A 15,557-nucleotide genomic window follows, 5' to 3' on the forward strand; every position below is an offset into this window, starting at 1 on the left:
AGCAGTGAAGTGTGCAGTAAGAATGACAGACTGGTTTAAGGTGGAAGTTGGACTGCATCAAGGATCAGCTCTGAGCCCTTTTCTGTTCATGTTTACCTGTGAATGAGAGGGAGGGCAGTGGAGTGGTGCGGTTGCACCATTGTAAAGTAACAGAGAGTGTGTTGGAGAAGTGAAGAAAAGAGTGCAGGCAGGGTGGAGTGGGTGGAGAAGAGTGGCAGGAGTGATTTGTGATAGAAGAGTATCTGGAAGAGTAAAAGGGAAAGTTTATAGGACTGTGGTGAGACCTGCGATGTTGTATGGTTTAGAGACAGTGGCATTGACAAAGACAGTAGCCAGAGCTAGAGGTAGCAGAGCTGAAGATATCGAGGTTTTCACTGGAGTAACGAGGATGGACAGGATTAGAAATCAGTTTATTAGCCCACGCATGTAGGACGTTTTGGGGACAAAGTGAGAGAGGCCCGATTGAGATGGTTTGGAAATGTGCATAGGAGGGACATAGGGTATATTGGTAGAAGAATGCTAAAGATGGAGCCGCCAGGAAGGCCTATATCTATATCTATATCTATATATATATACACACACACACACACACACATTATATATATATATATATATATATATATATATACACACACACACACATATATATATATATATATATATATATATATATATATATATATATACACATACATACATTTATATATATATATATATATATATATATATATATATATATATATATACACATACATACATTTATATATATATATATATATATATATATATATATATGAGAGAGAGAGAGATCTAGATAGATATACGTATAGACGTACATACAGATAGACAGACAGACAGACAGACAGATATACGTACGTACAGACACAGATATACGTACGTACAGACATACATACATACGGACAGACAGATATACGTACGTACAGACAGACAGATATACGTACGTACGTACAGACAGACAGATATACGTACAGACAGACAGACAGATATACGTATGTACAGACAGACAGACAGACAGACGTACAGACAGACAGACTCAACATAGACAAAGTTCTTTTTCATCTCACTATTAGAAAAGCTTTTACTTGATGAAAAATAGGTGAAAAAAAAACACATAACACGATAAGATTGGCACCATGCTGCTTTTTATTGCTAAATTTCTTATACAGATTTTTTCTTTAGTGTACAAAATCAAGAGGTTTACCTTAGCATGCTTAACGCATCTGTAGTGCATAGATTTAACCAAACATACTGTACAGTTTTCTCATCCTGTGACAAAAGTATATATTAAAAAAAATGACATCATATAGATGTATCAATAGAAAATAATATTAATCTTAAAAAGCAACTGGATATTTTCAGGATCTGTTTAAACAAAATGTACATGGACTGATTGGTAACCAATCGAGCTTCGCCCCTCTTTTGGGTGCAAAATGTTTTATAATTTTGAATTGTGGATTTTGGACAGAAAACTAGTACTGGAGGGTGAAGAGATTTGCGTAGAAGTCATAGAAGTAATCGGTTTGACATATGGCAATTTCAACAAGCCTATACTTTTAATTTAATTTGATAATCGCCATTTAAATGTTTAAAAAAATAAATAAATGACGTACATACACAATGGTTTACAATAATGTAAGTGTTACCATTTTGTGTCTTTTTTTAAATATAGTAATTAATAAATTTTTTTTTTTTTACTGAACTGAGGGGACAAAAATTCCAAAAACCCACACCAATCAGTCCACTTGCTTGACTTCACATTTTTGCATTATATTTTCTCCACGCAAACTTAATTATTGCATGCAGCACAACACATGTGGTACCCACTTCTACCATGCAGTAACTAATTTTAAACCCCCCTCCCCCACCACAGAAACACAGACAGTTTCACTGGCGAAAAATGCATTTTCAGTGTGTTCTCTGTACTGTAGAGTCTGAAATAACAAGCCATCGCTTCCTATTGCTTTTCCCGACTGCATAAAATTGAGATCTGTGCGTTTTCTGCTGATGTAGTAATCGAAAACATGCAGTGTGCATAAAGAACTTTCTCTCGTTTTTTTTTTTTCTTCTTCATGATGACTTTCCCATACAGCATTTTTTTTTTGGTGTTTAATGAACACATTAGCTCATTTTTTTGGACTCCTGGTAATCAGTGGAACCAGTACACTTTAATAATAAATGTTAATAACGAACACTCACCGATGCCATAACGCACACCACGGCTAGACATATGCTACAGGTCATTCCACAGAAACACCATTCTGGCACTATAGAGTTCATGCATAATAAGATTATTGCTAGTATATGAGGAGGGTCTATCCGTGCCAAAAAAATTAATTGTAAAAACCATGTCTCCCCCTCCCTCCACAACTGCTTCAAGAACACTTTCTTGTACTATGTACTACTGAGCAATACTGAATGAGGCATGTTTGTTAGACTTAGTCACCTTCTGTTCAATCAGTGCAATCGAATCATTTTATATATACACACCCACACACAATATGGACAACCAGTATTTGGACAAGCTATCAGCCACACGTGGTTCTTCATGCTAGCACAAATTTGGACACACACAAGTGTATAAGATGTCTTTGGATGTGCTAGCTTTAACGCATCCAACATGTTCTAGCATGACGTGGGTTTGCGTGGTAGATCTCCTGCTATGGACCTCTGACCTCAACCTTGTTGTAAAGAATGTGACCACTGACAGCACCCCAGGCTTCCTCACCTCACCTACATCAGTGTCTGACTTTACTAACACCCTTGTAAAGCACAAGATGTCCACAAGCACACTCCAAAATTTGGTGAAACATCTTCCCATAAGAATGGAGGTTATTATAACAGCAAATGGGGACTTAACCTGAAATTGGATGTCTGAAATGCTTGTGGTCAGGTGTGCACAAACTTTTGTCTATACATGTAATTGTATAATACATCATGTTGACAAGATGACGTGACTAGCAGCAGGGTCCCTTCTTGTGTGCAGTGCTTAAACTAATCTCATGAGCAGGGTGATGACACTTTGGGCAACATGCTCAATTCCATTAGTTATTTCTCCAAATATCTCTTTATATCAAGCTTATGTCAAGACGCTGCACGACTGGGATTATTTTATCCTGGTTGAAATGAGCCTGGACAGTAAACACACTGACTAAAACAGGCGGCATGAACCGTTATTTTTTTTTTTGTGGGGGGGGGCGGGGAGGGGGCACGGATCGAGCCTCACGTTAAATATCTAACATAATGCGCTGTAAGGCTTGCATATTTGTCAATGGAATCTAAAAAATAGACTTTGCATTCCAGTTGTTGAGGTATTTGACTATCTACATCAGCGCATTTTGATCGGCTATAGATGCTAACTGACGAAACTAAACTCTATAATGTGTGCTACATTAAAACTAGCTAAGCTAACACTCTGATGCATCCATAACCTTGTAAGAGAGACAAAACTTGCATTAAAGCCACTCTAGACTACAGCTACTTTATTAATACTCTTGAGTTTTCCACTAATTTACAACCTAGTCGCTAAGTCAGGTTGTCCTTTGCTAGCTAGCAAAAAAGAACCAAGTTCATATCATCATAAAAACATCGGAATTTTGATTTGTCCTCTTGCAGCTCTGATTTTACCTAAAATGTGAATCCACTTTGATCTATAACTGATCAAAAATATATATAGTTGAAGAAAAAAACCCAGAAAACTAGCGTTTTTTTTTCCTGCAAAAATGCCTAATAAATATTTTTTTCCTAGTAAAGTGATCAGAACAAAACAATAAGATCAGGCTAATTTGTCTAAAGATCAAAAGACAACAAACACACAGAAAAAATAGACCTTCTCCAAAGCTCAGTATTCTCAAAGCTACACCGGGCTAATCAGCATCACCGTCACCTGCTCCACTACTGGCTAATAGGTGTTAACGTTAATATACTATATTTCACTACAGCTACTCTGCAAGCATCAGGTCCGCTCATGCATGGCCACATATAATGTTGGCACGACAGATCCCGCTACCGAACAAGCGGATGAAACTATACATCATTTAATGGAAGACATTGGTGATTTTGTTGTTTGTCGCACGAAACAACTCGTCACTTTGTTTGTACAATATACACGTTTATCTCGGAAACAGCACACGAAGGGGAAAAAAAGGACGGACAACCGTATTGCACATACCCTCCTGTACGTGGACACCATTTATGCTCAAAGCCCATAGAATGAGTGTGTGTGAGAAAAAAAAAATAAAAAGAGAGAGAGAGAGAGAGAGAGAGAGAGAGAGAGAGAGAGAGTTCAATATAATGCTCGCTCTGCCATTTAGCAAGCACTGGGTTACAAAAATTTGGGAGATTTAAGAAGCTACAGGTCAAACACAAGTCCAACATACATTACACACTATAAACACACACCCTAACTTTCTCTGGGAATAAAAGTAAATGGGGGAAAAGGTAAATAATCTATGGATACCCCCCCAAACCATATGATATGAACACAGATGTGTTAGATTATGGAGCTACAGAATAAACCAATTAAAGACCAATAATTATGTTAATTTCAACAACTAGAGCTGATCAAACCAAGTCTGAGACGGATGTAGTGAAGACATTCAGATCGTTGGGTAAAAATTCCGTGTAACTCGGCATGATTTCAGGACTGACTAAGTTAAAAGTCTTTAATGCAATGATACGCAGGATAAAATACCAAACAAAACTTACGACATATAAAGCAATCTGAAAGCTTCCGTTTCCATGACCACTTGATCTTCCTAAATTCTGTAAGCTTCGAGGAAAAAATGTATTATAGGTTTTTTGTTTTTAGGATTCAATGGGGTTTTGAACATAATTGTGAGAATGATTTGTCCTGCTCAGACCTGCTTTTTATTCACAACTTGCAACTAAATCGAAATGATTTGAATACCACGTCAACAAACCCTATACTTTTTAAATGCAAAGCGGACCTACGTACAGTATAAAACAATTCTTCTGGGATGGAAAAAAAAAAAAAAAAGAGAGATTACAACTCAAGTGGATGAAAGAAGAAATAAAAGCAGCCTGGACTCCACCAATGATGTCATCCTTCTGGACTGGATGGTGTGTGAAATGCTACCCGGGTATGACGTTGAGCAGATCTGAAGGACATGAGCGCAGGACGAGATTTGGTATGGTGCTGACCCACTTCTCATCTGCACAGTAATAAAAGTGGCTGAAATGACAGCATACTGTGGTATTTAGCCGACCTGGAGACATTCTGTACTGCAGTTTACCTGTGTACACTTTCTCTGTCGAGTTATGCATGTTGAATTCTTGGCCGAAGCAGGTTAACATGTCGACTTCTACAGAGACAGAAACAGTTTGTTAAAAATCGCAAACACAAAAAAGGGTCCAAACAGAGCTGTTACATTCTGGTTACTGACTCTTGTATTTTTCTGTAGTAATAGTTCTTTCAGTCCACAGTGAATGCTTCAAATAAACAGGTCTTAAATAGTGTGTAATTGTTAAAATGATGAAGCTCTGACACAGGGAAAATGTTTAGAATAGAAGTTTTTTAGCTTCAACTTAGAGGAAAAATTGAAGCTGGAGAGGAAATTATCGTATATGATCTTAAAAACTTTGATGTGTCGTCTTAAGCTCTGATTTTACTTTAAAAATGAATCCACTTTTTCTATAAAACAGATCAGATGTATACAGTTGAGGAGAAACTGTAACATACATTTTTTGTAGCCTTCCACAATAATAAACGTGACTATAAGTGGATAAAAATGAGATTGCGGTGCTGCCTAAGGAATTATAAATAAAGTCAGGAACTGACAAACGCAAATTTGGGGAACATGAACTTGAAATAAAACAAAAAACAAGAATTATGAGGTTTACTATAAAAAAAAAAAAAGGAAGTTATGCGCCTGATGATACATTTGTGTTACCTACAATTTTAAATACAGAGCATCACTGCTACTTTAAATCATGAAGCTCAACCTTGTTTTCTTGGTTCGATTTAATCTTTGGTCCTTTATTTACTAAAACAATTCCAGTTCGCTCTATTAGCGAAAGTTCACATGCCATGCATTTCCCTGCACTCCATTGAGGCTTGAGGAAAGCCTGAATACATCTCATTTATTCTTGCAGAAGCTTAAATTCCTTCAGTCCTTCCTCAAGGATGCAGGTTCAGACTCCATCCCTGCTAAGAAGAATTTCAGGGCTGTATTTAAAGTGATGTGACAGTGATCAGAAGGTTGCTGGTTTAATAAGCAGACCCTTAACACATGGTCATCTAATAGGAAATATAAAACATTTTTTCTGTTTTCCTTTTTTGGCGGATTATTCAAGTAATTATTATTATGAAGAAGCAGAAAGGACGCAGGAATGCAGGGATGTGGAAGTATTTGAGACATAAAATCACTATAGTTTAATGAACGTGTAATATATGGATTATTACCGTGTATGATTAACTAAAACACACACACACACACACACACACACACACACACACAGTTTATCAACGTCCTGCTGGTAAACAAAGAGCATGCATTGTGTGCGTAAATAAATCGAATAAAATGCTCATACCGCGGCTCTTGACGAGTTTTTCTGTGTACTGATAAAAAAACACGGGTTTAAGTTCCATTTTTACCCGCTTCTGGGCCCGGTAGTATGGATTTTGCTCCGGGCCTCGCTGTCCGTCGCTTAAAGGGACTAGCTACGCCATTTCATCTCCTGATAGTTACTAAGTAGCATTTCCGGAATGACCTTCAGTGCGACAGTGCCGCACTCTGATTGGACAAGCTTCCCATCAATCAATTTTTTAGTCCCTCCGTATTCGAATGGTGCCTGCGTGAAGCCACGCCCACATTCCGCTATACTCAGACAAATGGCTTACAATAGGAACATTTTTTCCTAAATAGAAATGTATTTCTGCTTATTTTTAGCTTCAAGGTTATGAATTATAGTGATGTATTAAAGCAATTGAAATAGTAAAATTATAATATTCACAAATAGAAATTTATTTTTTAATTATTATTATTAGAATGATCACTAATAATAAGAGTAATAAAATTATATTTTATGTATATATACATAAAATACATGTTGTAAACTAGACGTGTTAAACTCAAGTATGCAATTTTGGCCTCCTCTCTGATTGAGTCTGATTGAGCATGATTGGACATACACGTGCAAGCAACATGGGTTCATATGAAAAACACACTTGTCTTCCTCCTGTGGTTATTTTGTGAGAGTCCGATCTGAGAGATCCTGCTGAGAAACCAATCACAACATAATATAACAAACCACAAATCCAACCATATCTGATTCTGGATTTTTTTTTTTTGCGCTATGCGCCTTTAAGGCACGCCCCCGCCTTCACACCTCCTCGTGCACGCGCCTTCCGCGCCCCCTACGTTCAGCAGTCTCCAAAATGAACATCAACATGAACGCGTTCAGCGCCACAGGTCCGTTCTGTCACTTCAATTAAACAAACAGCAGCGGATAAAACTTATCAAGAATAAAGTCTAATCTTTCGGTAAGGCTTTTCTGCTGCATCTTTTTGTTTTCGAATATTTTTAATTATTGTCTTGTGAACTTGAGAGCGCGCGCACGTTAGGCCTCTGTTCTTTGTAGCTACTTTACTGAATGGAAATAAAATGTATAATAATGTTTATACATATATTAGACACAGTTGCATGATGAGTGCACAGTGCAGACCTTTATTACTCTGTGCAAACACGCTCGTTCTGAGTTTACTTCCGCTTCAGTCTTGTACTGAAGAATCACGCTAATCATGCTAATCATGCTATTCATGCTAATAACACCACCAAGCTTTCCCACTCTCACCCGGATGTAAAGAGCCGCCCTGGACTTGTCATATATGTCATGCAGAAATCACTGCTTCACAAGATAAAGGCGTGCTTTCAATCCGTGCCCTTCCCTATAATCATCCCTAAACAGTGTTCCACCTTCACATGCTCAGGATGTTCATAATCTTGCAACATATCACATACATTACTATGGAAATAATCTCTGACGTAATGCTGTTTGCACATGCATCACAGACATCAGGACCAGACCAGATGTTTTTATTTTGTTTTGCAGTAGTATAATCAGCAGAAGTGTATATATATTTTGGTTATTATCAAGCACAACCGCATATTCAGGCTCTGTAAGTCCTGTCTGAGAAATCCCAAAACCTCTAACCATTAACGTTGTAAAATAGTCTGAATTTGAATATTCCTGGAGATTATTGCATGTCTAAACACGTTCTGTGATCAGAGAATGTTTTTTGAAGAGGCTCAGGCACCGTCTGGGTGCACAAACAAACTTTTCAAAACAGTATTTGGAAGTTTATATAAGTACGTCGACACAGGTTATGGTGTAATCTGCAATGTCGGACACCTCGGACAACCGGAACATTCCCCGAGATTCTCACAATCATAATGACCACGTGTCTCAGATATGTTTGTTGATCGCTTGTGATAAGTATATGGCAGAACTAACTAAATAATGTGTATCAGGGATGGTAAGATTCACTGATTTGCAAAAGTGCATCGGCTTAAACGTTAACGCATTTGGTGCATGGAAAACAAGTTGGGATTTGTATCTCGATGCACCTGTTTGTACATATTTGCATTGGTAAAAACTATTTTTTATACATTTTTATATATTGATGCTCTATTCTTTAATTATTTAGAAAGGGACCAATAATTTGTGACCAATATTTGATATGTAGATTCATTTCTCCTCGCTAAACTGTTTCTCGAACACGTTCTCTCAGCACCACTGCTGCTACGTGAATATGATGTATCACTACACTACAGAGACTGAGGCATGTCCTTGGAGTCACATAGAATATAGATTTACATGGCAACGGTAGAGCTGCATCTTCCTGGAGACAGAAGAGGATTTAAGATTTAATGTTTTTCCCTTTTTTTTTGTGCCTTAACCAAATAAATAGACAAACTATCTGTACCATATTGAATTGCATAAAATCATTAATTTTTTAATAATCTTTTTTATTAAATCGCATTATGTTGACTCAAATCCAATTCGGATCACACTACATCGTAATAGAAGTATCTTCAATATAATCAAATGATTGGATATGCATCAGACAGTTACTGAGATGCACAAACGTACTGAGTGGGTAAGATATCTCCAGGATTAGGTCTCTCTAACAGTTACGTGGTTTTGACGTTTGCATGAGGCATAAAGGTCAGTTCTATAGCTCATTGTATCTGTAAAATGACTGACAGGAAGTGGATCCAAACAGAAGCCAGTGTTGTGGTCACAATCTTTATATATATATATATATATTTTAAATTATTTCTTACACTATGTTACTTGTGCTGGTTATTTTTACAAGGAAGGAACCTTTCAAATGCTCAATTCAATTGTTGCGGGTCATAATTTGGACTTTTTTCAACGCTTATGTGATGTCTATGTGTCGATGATGTGCTTCATCTTGGTCCAGCTCACACCTGAGAAAGAGAGAGGTTGGTTGGAGTGTGTGGAATGGCAGGAGGAAGAAGAGGAGCGAGCCGGACAACATACTGTCGTTCTCCGCTGAGCAACGAGGCTGGATCCGCAAACAATGGCAACCACTCCACCAGCTCCCCTGTGACAGGCGTAAGGTCACGGACGAGGTGAGATTCTCGTGTGCAACATGTCTGATGCCTTTTCTTCGAACTGTTTAGCATGGTTTGTGATTTTTTGATAACATTGTATAAACATAGCACATGAATATGTGTGTTGGTCTGCAGGAACAGTTCAGGAACGGGGATCAGCAGCCCTCCTCTCGCTACACAGACGGTTGTCCCACTGAAACACTGCAAGATCCCCGAGCTCTCTGTGGATCGCAATGTGATGTTTGAGCTGCACCTTCTCTTCTGCCACCTCATTGCTTTATTTGTGCACTATGTTAATATCTACAAGACGGTGTGGTGGTACCCACCCTCACACCCACCCTCACACACATCACTGGTGAGTCCTTCGACCTTTGGTGAGAGAGTGTGGACTTTTTTGGTTTTATGATTTTGAAATTGTACATGGAAAACAAGTTGGGAATTGTATCTGAAAAATCTGATTTGTCACACTGAAAAAATGGGTGTGGTCTTTGTGCTTGTCAGTTTTGGTAAAGGAGGTGTGGCTTGCTAGTGCTTATCAGATCTTTTGAAGTAGTAAGTGTGACCTCAGTGCTTTATAGTCCTGGTGGTGCAGTAGCCATGGCTTGTGTGTCGGTGAAAGAGAAGGTGTGGCCTTTGTGTCTATCACTATCACTTGGTAATGGTGGAGGTGTGGCCTAAGTTCTCACTCTTGGTGAAGGAATAGGTGTGGCTTCTGTGCATGTTATTCTTGGTGTTGGAGGAGGTGTGGCCTCGTCCCTCTTGATGTTGTTTTTTTTTTTATCATATTGCTGGGTTTTTTTAATCAGCTTTCATAAATCACATTTTGACAAGATGATATCATGGTAGAAGAGATGCCAAAGATAACTGACTTTTTTTTCCTACTCTTCCACAGAACTTCCACCTGATTGACTATAACATGCTGGTGTTCACCATCATCGTGTTGTCACGCCGGCTCATCGCTGCCATTGTTAAAGAGGTAACAAACAGCTCGTAAAGGGTTAATAACGGCGGTTTATAGTCTCTCATGCTTGTTTCTTCTTTTACACAGCAGCTCTGAAAGCTGAGCCATGACTTTTAACCTATAAAAAAAACGAGGAACAAATGATCAAACACTCGTTTGCTTTCTCTTTTACACTCTCAATCTCATTTGCTCTCTAAGTTACTAAAACAATATTTTTCTAATACATTTTCAAACATTTTCCAACATTCTCATTCATCCTATTTTTCTCTATATTTTGTTCAATGTAACTCAATTGTTCTCTCTCTCTCTCTCTCTCTCTCTCTCTCTCTCTCTCTCTCTCTCGCTCTCTCGCTCTCTCTCTCTCTTTCCTTCTCTCTAGGCATCCCAGAGCGGGAAATTTTCTCACTCCGTCTTTCTGGTGACTGCTCGCTTTGTCGTCTTGACACTCACAGGCTGGAGTCTGTGTCGTTCACTCATCCACCTCTTTAGGACGTACTCTGTGCTCAGCCTCCTGTTCCTCTGCTACCCGTGAGAGCTTACACTAGAGATCCTGTTATTATAGTATTATGTAGCTATTACATCAGCGCGCACACACGCGCACGCATGCACGCATATATATATATATATATATATACTCAAAGATCTAAGACTTTTTCTATGTACACAAAAGGCCTATTTCTCTCAAGTATTTGGTCACAAATCTGTCTAAATCTGTGTCAGCTCATGAAAAATGGTGTTCAGTAAATATATACACAAACACACACGCACAAGCAGGGGCTTAAAGATCCAGGCTGTAGTATTATGTGATCTAAATAAATGATGCATCTCTAATTCTGTATGCCTGTCTGTCTCTATCGTTTCTCTCTTCCAGTTTTGGGATGTATATCCCTATTCTCAGACCGAACACTGATGTGCGTCTTCCCCCCATCACCTCTGTTGGCTCCAGAGATACAGGGCTGGGAATGGGTGTGTCCGTGGGGCGGGACTACCTCTCCGTCCTGAAAGAGACATGGAAGCAGCACACAAGCCAGCTGTATGGCATCCAGCCCATGCCAACACACGCCTGCTGCCTCTCACCTGACCTCATTCGCAAAGAGGTCGAGTTCCTCAAGATGGACTTCAACAAGAGGATGAAGGAGGTGCTGGTCAGCTCCATGCTCAGTGCCTACTATGTGGCCTTCGTGCCCGTCTGGTTCGTCAAGGTGAGTGTGCTGGATTTCACACAGTTCTGGATTATAGTGTCAGTACACCCTGTGATGTATAAAGAGAAATTTGTGATTTTTTTAATGTACTACATAGAGATTACAGAAAAATATTCTTAATGGATTGATGGTTTCTCCAGTAGAGAGCAACAGGTTATGGATGATAGATAGAATGAAAGAGTTATTCAAGAGGCTTCAAGTTACTTGAAGAGTTACTTGAAGTAGTTATTATTCCTCCTAATTCTAGATGAGTTTATTTTGTTATGCACCATACAGACAAATGAACATTACTTTTCAAGAGCTATATAGCCTATTAAAAGAGCATTATTAATATCATAATAATTTTTTTTTTCATACGGTTGGTGGGTGAATCTAACACATAATTAGGCTATGTTGATAACTAGAGTTTGAGGGATTTTACAGATAGACTTGCTGATAACCGATCAATCAACCGATTTTGAAATAGATACTGGATAAAAAACAAACTTATCACTCCATGTAAAATAGTACTGAACTTTTATATGAAAAAAGTACTCTTATGAAAATGTGATAAAGGAAATAAATATGAATATTCATTAATAAATATAATTAATAAATAACAATATAACGTAGCGCTCTCCGTGCAGCGCTCCATCTCACGTGTAAAAACAAACCGCACGTTGTGTCCGCAATTCGTCTCTAGAAGCTGCTCTCGTAATGACAGTGGGCCAGGAGCCGAAAAAACTATCGGTATGATTTTTGCACATAGTTGATAATTCCCGCAATCAACTATTGGTGCCTTAACCTCTATTAATAACTAATGGAAATTGAAGTTTGAAATCCAACCTTTATTATCAAATACAGATATTATATGAGTAAAACATATATTTCTAAATATGTATTGTTCAGGGGGTTGTTCCAAATGTGGGGGCGGGCCATTTTTAGCCCTTAGCATGTTTGGGGGCCTCTGGTTTAAATAAAAGGGTGGAAGGATTATGTTTTTGGTTATGTGAGTGGAATGATGGATATCTGGATGGGTGGATGAAAAGAAATTGAATGGATGGATGGATGGGTGTGTGCATAAATCTGTAGTATTGACAGGAGGATGGATGGATGGATGGATGGATGCTATAATGGTATATGCAGAAAGTGACTGTTTGATGAACATATGAGTGGATTTCTGGAAGAATCCGTTAGATGGATGAATGGAGAAGTTACTCAGAAAGATTGTTGTGTAACTAGTAGTTATAATTTTTATTTTAGTGTGTGTGTGTGTGTGTGTGTGTGCATTGTAGAGCACTCAGTACGTGGATAAGCGCTGGTCATGCGAGCTCTTCCTCCTCGTGTTCGTGAGCACGTCAGTGATCCTGATGCGCCATCTGCTGCCCCCACGCTACTGCGACCTGCTGCACAAAGCCGCTGCCCACCTGGGCTGCTGGCACAAAGTGGACCCCTCGCTTTGCTCCAATGTCCTGCAGCACACGTACGTTTCACCGTGTCAGGGCTCATCTCATCTCATACAGGGGTCAGGATGTAGGATGTGTGCTAGTCTTTTCAGGAGCAGGATCTCAGACAGCATTCTCAGTCTCAGTTTTCTGATGAATCATTAAACCGGTTTTTATTTTCATTTTGTGTGCTTTCAGGTGGACAGAAGAGTTTATGTGGCCACAGGGGGTGTTGGTGAAACTCAATAAAAACGTGTATAAGGCAATGGGCCATTATAACGTAGCAGTGCCTTCAGACGTTTCACATTATCGATTTTATGTAAGTTTTCACACACACATCTAGATTCTACCAGTGGTGGACAGTAGCGAGGTAAATGTAATTTGTTTTTGTAATTAAGTAGCTTTTTTGTGTATCTATAATTTATTGAAGTATTTCCATTTAGGGAGACTTTGACTTCACCACATTTTAAAGTCAAATATCTTGCTTTTTTACACAACTACATTTTGCAAAATCAGTTGTTCCTTTTTATTTATAAGTGGATAAAAACTTAACTGGTCAGGCACGTAGCAAACCACCAATCAGGGTAGAGCACACGCTCTGTTTTGAAAATGTTTTGATTGGTGCTTGGTGGTATCTCATCAACAACATACAGTTCAGCATTAGTTAAAAAGCAAGCAAAACATTTTAAGAGGAATAAATAAAGGAAGAAACTACTGACTGCAACTTGCCACAACACTCATGGCCTTATTTTCGTGATAAAAAAAAAGAGTAGTTTTCATTCAATTTTTTTTTTAAGTAGTTAATTTTAATTATCAGAGTCAGTGTTTGACTCATTAATATCATTCTATTAATAGATTGGTGTGCTGAGAGTAACATTAGTGTTTTCACATATACTGAGTTAAGTGAAGTGTCTTTTGACAAACCCGATAAAAGGAAAATTGTAGCCATAATAAATCATAGTACTTTGAATACTTAAGTACATCTCTCTCTCTCTCTCTCTCTCTCTCTCTCTCTCTTCTTTTACAGTTTTTCTTCAACAGGCCACTTAGAATATTAAACATCCTCATTATCCTGGAAGGAGCGATGATCTTCTATCAGCTTTACTCTCTGATGTGTTCAGAGAAATGGTACCAGACAATATCGTTAGCTTTGATCCTCTTTAGTAACTACTATGCCTTCTTCAAGCTGCTCAGAGACAGAATCGTGTTGGGAAAAGCCTACTCATACTCCAGTTCATCAGACCACAAAGTCAGCTAGACGCTCGCCATCACATCGGCGTCTAAGAACAGAAAGAAAGAAAAAAGCATGTACCGGAGCTTTTTTATTATTTTTTTTTTCTATAAATTTGTTTTTGGTCACTGTTTATGTTTCGACCTGCCATGGAAATAAAATAGAAAATATTTTTGTATTCCTTCACTTGTCTGAGTCTCTGATTCTTGTGCTGGTTATGTAACATTTCAAGTGAAAATTACACACGTACATGAGACTGATCTCCATACACAATTAAATGCAAATGTTTATGCATCCTTAATTAACCAAGGAAGCAATTAAGTGTTCAGAAATTTGCATTCCCCCTTTTCTGAAGGTTATAAACAGTAATAAATTGCATGTTATTATTGTTTTTTGATACATAGGAAGGCTTACTGGTGACTTTGCAGTGGAGTCACTGATGTGAATGCAATTTTTACACATGCTGCAAGTTATGAATACTGCAAAGTTGCAAGAAGGATTTCCTACTACCTTTTGCCATGGTTACTTTTGGAAACAAAGCTTTATATGTTAGGAAGCTCAGGTCAGCCACGATACTTTGCCTCTGGAGCACAAAGGGTCAGAGGCCTTACTTAAGAGCCCCAGCTTGGTTATACTGGGGCTTGAAACTCCAACCTTACAATCAGAAACCCAGAGCCACCACTTCTTATCAGTGTGTGATGCAAGTAGCATTCCACAAATCAGGCGATGAATTATTCCTCTACTGATGATCATAATATCAGCTTTGTAGCATCCTGGACACACCAGAAATCTCATGATCTCATGATCTTGGGTCGCTTAAGTTTGAACTGCGTCACTCTTGCAAGCAAACTTTTTCAGATACCTGCACTGAAAATGGGCGACAACCAGATATGGCATAATCTTGTATTTTCCGAGGCCATGCTATGATGTATTGATCTCTTATTACCACCTGTCCACGAATTCACAGGTCACCAAAAGTGAACTTTGGAGCACAGGGACATGAGAAAATGCTGAGACTTAAGTTTTAAGGTGTTCAGTGTACGCATGCGTGGAACGGACCGGCAGCCAACTGCGCTGTAGCGGAGAAGTGAGATTGCGCGTGGTTACTGATGATGCGCG

General features: G+C 38.5%; 1 protein-coding gene and 1 long non-coding RNA gene across 2 annotated transcripts; one reads left to right on the top strand and one right to left on the bottom strand.

Moving 5' to 3' along the window:
- Positions 1-1,146: 1,146 nt before the first annotated feature.
- LOC124376008 lies at positions 1,147-6,741 on the bottom strand. The gene is made up of 3 exons (XR_006923757.1): positions 6,571-6,741; positions 5,274-5,342; positions 1,147-5,192 (listed from the first exon to the last, which is right to left on the bottom strand). It is a non-coding gene; the product is annotated as an uncharacterized LOC124376008 (long non-coding RNA).
- Positions 6,742-7,365: 624 nt separating this feature from the next.
- Positions 7,366-14,624, top strand: tmem39b (transmembrane protein 39B). Its single transcript, XM_046837374.1, has 9 exons — positions 7,366-7,522; positions 9,467-9,638; positions 9,756-9,975; positions 10,513-10,596; positions 10,961-11,109; positions 11,453-11,783; positions 13,058-13,245; positions 13,406-13,526; positions 14,235-14,624. The coding sequence occupies exons 2-9, from the start codon at positions 9,508-9,510 to the stop codon at positions 14,463-14,465; spliced, it is 1,455 nt and encodes a 484-aa protein (XP_046693330.1). The 5' UTR covers positions 7,366-7,522; positions 9,467-9,507; the 3' UTR covers positions 14,466-14,624.
- The last annotated feature ends 933 nt before the right edge of the window (positions 14,625-15,557 follow it).

Source organism: Silurus meridionalis, chromosome 2 (genome assembly GCF_014805685.1).
Source record: "Silurus meridionalis isolate SWU-2019-XX chromosome 2, ASM1480568v1, whole genome shotgun sequence".
Lineage (NCBI taxonomy): Eukaryota > Metazoa > Chordata > Actinopteri > Siluriformes > Siluridae > Silurus > Silurus meridionalis.

Excerpts from the sequence above, each read along its gene's own strand:
- tmem39b (XM_046837374.1), top strand. The coding sequence starts at position 9,508 with ATGGCAGGAGGAAGAAGAGGAGCGAGCCGGACAACATACTGTCGTTCT. Across the intron at positions 9,639-9,755 it reads GGCGTAAGGTCACGGACGAG|GAACAGTTCAGGAACGGGGA; the intron begins GTGAGATTCTCG and ends GTTGGTCTGCAG. Across the intron at positions 11,110-11,452 it reads CTCCTGTTCCTCTGCTACCC|TTTTGGGATGTATATCCCTA; the intron begins GTGAGAGCTTAC and ends TCTCTCTTCCAG.